This window comes from Maniola jurtina, chromosome 15 (assembly GCF_905333055.1).
Source record: "Maniola jurtina chromosome 15, ilManJurt1.1, whole genome shotgun sequence".
Classification (NCBI taxonomy): domain Eukaryota; kingdom Metazoa; phylum Arthropoda; class Insecta; order Lepidoptera; family Nymphalidae; genus Maniola; species Maniola jurtina.
In genome coordinates, this window is record NC_060043.1 from 12,815,070 (window position 1) to 12,820,799 (window position 5,730).

General features: G+C 35.9%; 1 protein-coding gene across 1 annotated transcript; it reads right to left on the bottom strand.

Moving 5' to 3' along the window:
- Positions 1-1,657: 1,657 nt before the first annotated feature.
- LOC123872750 (mRNA-decapping enzyme 1B) lies at positions 1,658-3,004 on the bottom strand. Its single transcript, XM_045917266.1, has one exon. The coding sequence runs from the start codon at positions 2,939-2,941 to the stop codon at positions 1,670-1,672; it is 1,272 nt and encodes a 423-aa protein (XP_045773222.1). The 5' UTR covers positions 2,942-3,004; the 3' UTR covers positions 1,658-1,669.
- Positions 3,005-5,730: the final 2,726 nt, after the last annotated feature.

Consider the following 5,730-nt stretch of genomic DNA (forward strand, 5'->3'; position numbering starts at 1 on the left):
GAAAATACTACCATTTGATTCCTTTTCGAGTTCAAGTATTCCATGTTAAAAATATGCTTCCGCTGTGTCATCTATAAAAATCTAGACAATACATTTAAATTTCATTGTTGCTTGTAAAAAAATTTATAGTAAAATAATAAAAGTTACATACTAACTAAACTAATATTTGAAATCAAAATTGGTGGAAGGGCTTGAAAATCATATTTTTTTGTAGTTTTTTTTTTTACATATTTTATCCATCCTGAAAATTTTTGTACCTACCTACTTAAATTTAATGATTAATCAAAAGCGGCATAACTGCCAAACAATTGATACTAGATCCACAAAATTGATTTCTTATTGAGGTTTTTTAATGTTTTGCAGCAAGAAAGCTTGAAGTTATTTTTAAATCAGCAAGTAATAAGCTGAGAAGATAAACAGATAATTAATGTTGTTTTAACAAATGAATTAATCAATGACATTGTATCACTAATTTTAGCATTAATTTTGAATATGTAGCAGATGAAGATAGTAAAGTTTTAAGTAAAAGAAAGATTTTAAAACATCAAGTTTTTACTTATCAAGGAAGAATTAATAGTTTATAAAATTATAATATTATGTTATTGTAGTTTGGTAGACGAAACAAAGCTTTTTTTTTTTTTTAAGAAATAGAATTTTTTGCACATGGTACCTATCTTAAATACAATACAAATAGTCAAAATCATGTCCTTATTTTTCAATATTCAATGCGTTTATCAAAAGTTGAAAATATATTAATCATGTTTACGCTAAACTAAGTATATAATGACACTAGCTGATACCCACGACTTCGTTCGTGTGGATGTATGTTTTTTAAAATTCCCATGGGAACTCTTTGATTTTCCGGGATAAAAAGTAGCCTATGTGCTAATCCAGGGTATAATCTATCTCCATTCTAAATTTCAGCCCAATCCGTCCAGTAGTTTTTGCATGAAGGAGTAACAAACATACACCCACACACACACATACAAAATTTTCTCCTTTATAATATTATATTAGTGTGATAAATGTTGCATGCATCAATAAGGAGTCTTTTATATAATAATTTATAATGCAGATTTAGTCATACTTTTATAGCACAAAAATGTGTGTGGTTAGCAACACTTCACGATATTATATACTCTGAACTCTACATAAAAATATTTTAATTTACTCCAAAAATAATTTTAAATTATAGTCTATATTCATAACGTGATATAGCTATAATTGAAATCTATTAATTCTCGAATCTACCAAAATAATAATTATGTAAGCAATTTGATGAAACAAGTAAAAAAAAAATTATAGGTACTGTAAAGATTCATAACAATATTCTATATTGTCGATACAGAACAGTTCAGTTTTCACAATAGAATAGAAAACCTGCACAAGGCCATTCAAGTAAAACTATGAAGCCAATATAAATATCACAAATAGCTTTCCTGTTACACATTTACGTGACTGATCATCAGATCAAGTCACCCAAATTCATTCTTTATACAGACTTAAATGACACTGTCAAAGGTTTAAAACTTATTTAAAAATACTCTGTCCAAACAAGTCACTACAAAACTAATAGTTCTAAACATCTTTAGAGGATTTATACTTCAAATTACAACTGTACATCAATTACCACTGGCAACATCAGCGGATTGTCCAATAAGAATGAATTTTATGAAACAGAGAAAGCTTTTTCTGAAAACGATTTTACATAACCCTCGTGCAACTTGTTGACAAAGTCGGCATCATGTTTGAGGAGATAATTGAAAGCTTGAAGAAGTTGATTCCTAGTAAGAGGCTCCGGGGAAGCCTGAATTTCATTTCCTGGCGAGGCGGTGAACATCGTAGGCGGCATAAGAGCCGGCTTCTGTTGGTTGGCTAATGAATTAATGATTGGATAAACACCCGGGACTTCTTCTAACTTACCACCGTTAAACGAGCCCACTGGATGCCCCATTTCCTGGGATTGGTTCAGGTATGTAGCCAGTGGAGAAGTGGGCTTTGGAGAGGAGATGTGCATTAGGTTGAGTTCGCTCTCTAATGGATTAGGTCCATTTGTGTCTATACAATCGAGCTGCTGTATTTTCTTGAGACTCGTTATGCGCTGCTGATTTTGCTTCTCAATGGGAGTAGACTTTAACTGGAAAGAGCTATTCTGCCTCATGACGGGATCTATAGATGTATTGCCATTTGCACACAGTGCATCCTGAGGTGTGACTGAGCGCTGCTGTTTCTCTATATGCTCCACGGAGTGTGCCGGGTTGCTCATTAACCTCTGCAGGAGGAGCGGGCCTTCTCGTACGTCGGTAGGCCGCGGCCCGAAGATTCCTGGAGATGGAAGAGAGGACACTGCAGGCATTTGAGCGGCCGCGCCACTTCCCGCTTTAGCAAAGAAATCCATCACACTTTGTGACGCCATGTCAGGTGCCCGCGACGGTGTTGTGTCACTTTTATTCGCCATACCGTTCGTAGAATTAAAATCATCTTGAGCCTTGCTTAGCATGCTAAATATGTCTACCGGGGCGTTCGGCTTCGCGGGGGTTGCGTACGCTGGATTCTGGGGCATCTCGCTGGGTGTTTTAACTAGAGAATTCAATTTCGTCGCCACCCTAACGCATTCGTCTTTGTCATAAAACCATATGCCGTAAATGCGACACTTGGCGTTTCTATATAATAAGAATGGCTCTTTTAATTGCAATTCGATACCTTTAGAAACTGGCTCGATGAGATTATTCGTATTTAATCTATTCATAATCACCAAACTGTGGTAAGGTTCACCATTTCTACTGTACACAAACAAAGCACCTTCGATGTTCGTTTTCTCCCATTCGTTCTCTTCGAAAGTATATAGTGCGACGTGGGTAGCACTGTCAATTATTTCTCTGGCATACGGATCTGCCCTTTTTAATGCGGCGAAATTCATTCGGAGACCGGTGTCAGCCATTTTATATAAAACACAAATATTTTTTTACACAACGAACAAGCATCACCATCACAGTAAAATGACAGAAATCGCCATCTTGAATTATGTGCCATCTGTCATCCACAATCACAAACTGCCAATCACAGACTATGAACTCTATACAGGCTACAGTTGGGCTACAGAAGGGCTACAGCACTAAACTATGTGGGCTACAGCTTTACGGCTATACTGACCACTGGCTGAACCTTGCTGAACTTAAACAAGGATGAGGTTTGCTGACAAGCAGATTTAATAAGGACTAGCTGATACCCGCGACTTCGTTCGCGTGGATGTAGTTTTTTAAAATTCCCGTGGGAACTCTTTGATTTTCCGGGATAAAAAGTAGCCTATGTGCTAATCCAGGGTATAATCTATTGCCATTCTAAATTTCAGCCCAATCCGTCCAGTAGTTTTTGCGTGAAGGAGTAACAACACAGATCACTATATACAGTCAGTAACAAACATACACACACACACACACACAAACACACACACACACACACACACACACACACACACACACATACAAACTTTCTCCTTTATAATATTAGTGTGATAGCCAAGAAGAATCAACAAAATTCTTATTTTGGAATGTCCAACTGTGGTCCAACTCCATTGACAATGATTTCCTCAAGATTTCCTATATTTACCATCGATTTGATAGATCAATGATATTTACAAAGTACTGTGTGGACAATGACGTATCTGAACTACACGTATCACGTTTCTAAAGTTACCCCATTTGACTGTACACCGAGAAATACCATCTTTCTTATTCTTCTCAAAGTTTAGTCGCTTCTCTAGCTAATCTAAACGTCAAAGTTCAAACCAAAAACCAACATGCAAACCAGCGTTGCCAGAATGTTACTTTTGTAACATTTTACGTTACTTTTGACCCCCTCATGTTTCCTCCATGTTACACGACTCAAAATGTTACTTTACGTTACTTTTAGGACTTCATAAAAATATTCAAATTTTTCCCAGCAAACCAAAAATAATCGTGAAACGGAACGCATCCAAATTTGTTAGTTTATTTCACTTTCTCTAAGTTATTGGTCTAAGTTCACTTTGTTTTGTAATTACTCTGTGATTAAAAAAGTGTTTTGTTTGTTTTTCTCTGTGACTCAACTTTGTTTTGGCCAAAGACCTTAAGTGTAAGGTCTTTGGTTTTGGCTTTGGCTTATAGTTATTCGTGGACTTCGTCTGTGGTGGCGTTTGCTGGCGCGCGTGTTGTGACTTTTTGGAGTGTTTTCGCTGCGGGGTAGTGATATTATAGTTAGGTATCTAAGTACAAAAAAAAATTGTATCTTTATTTCGTCAAAATTCGAAAGTGATTGGTTTGTTCGTTATCCTTATCGACTGTGTATATGTGTTGCTAATACTACTTGCTTGGTAAGTAAATGTCGTATACAATGTAGTTTTAAGTAAATAAGTAAGTAGTTAACTAATTAGGGAATCAGTAATGCAAAAACAAAGTCATAGTATTTGCAATAGAAACCATTTTTTTTTTGTATTGACTGTCATCTTATTATTAAGTCACATTAGTTTCCAGAAGTTCATTTAGCTATGTACTACTTAGTTATTGTTGTAGGTAACTTCGGTTTTCTTTACAGGAATGAGAGCGAGCTGAGTAGATACCGGCCGGCGTAACCTAAAATTTGAGTTTTGCTATCGAATCTATCGATCTCTTTGCTGAGACCAAGGGAGTATTTATTCATCCAAGGACCAAGATAAGTAGTTAGGTACCTACCTAGTATTGTTCAGTTAACAAAACGAATTTGAAATTCCCGCGTAATTTTCTTCACTGCGTACCTCAAGGTACCTACCTAGTGCGTTTTTTTATTCTGTCGTCTGGCTTTACAAAGATTAGCCAATGTCAAGTTTGTAGTTATTTTCAAGTTAGGGAAACTATATAAGTAAGGACTTCGTCTGTGCCGGCGCTCGCCGACATACGCACGGCGCCCCTTTAGAGCGCTTCCCAGTTAGTTCCAGCATGGTTCTAGCACCAAAAACGCCAGAGAAACACAAAAACCAGCCACTTTTAACAAAAAAAAAAAAGCTCCAAAAAGGCACCACACGCGCGCCATCAAACGCTACACAGACAAAGTCCACCTAGAGCGTAGCCTCTCAAACTCAAACAGTCCTGTGTTGCCAGATCGCCCGATATAAGACGATTTTAATCTTTTTAACCCCCGATCCAAAAAGAGGGGTGTTATAAGTTTGACGTGTGTATCTGTGTATGGCATCGTAGCTCTCAAACTAATGAACCGATTTTAATTTAGTTTTTTTGTTTGAAAGGTGGCTTGATTGAGAGTGTTCTTAGCTATAATCAAAGAAAATCGGTTCAGCCGTTTGAAAGTTATCAGCTCTTTTCTAGTTAATGTAACCTTCACTGGTTGGGGTGATATAAATTTTTAATTTACACTTGTATTATAAATTGATTAACAAAATAAGTTATAGCTATTCAAAGACATTTCTAAATCCGTTATTATATTATTATTTTACATATTGATTTGTTTTTCTTTTTCAGGATCAGCAGTCAATTTATTCAATCAACAATTATTATTACGATTCTTTTTAAGCTTAACTAATGGGACAAGAAAACTGTTTAAATTTTTGTATAATAAAGTTCCATATTAACCTGTGCACCTTATTACTTTTATTTTCCACGAAAAATAAGGAAATGTTACTTTTCTCGTGAAAATGTTACATTTTGAGATGTCTCGTGTTACAATTGACTATCTGCCACTGGCAACACTGATGCAAACGTG

Bases quoted from the DNA above. Each gene is read 5' to 3' on its own strand.
- LOC123872750 (XM_045917266.1), bottom strand. From the start codon at position 2,941: ATGGCTGACACCGGTCTCCGAATGAATTTCGCCGCATTAAAAAGGGCA.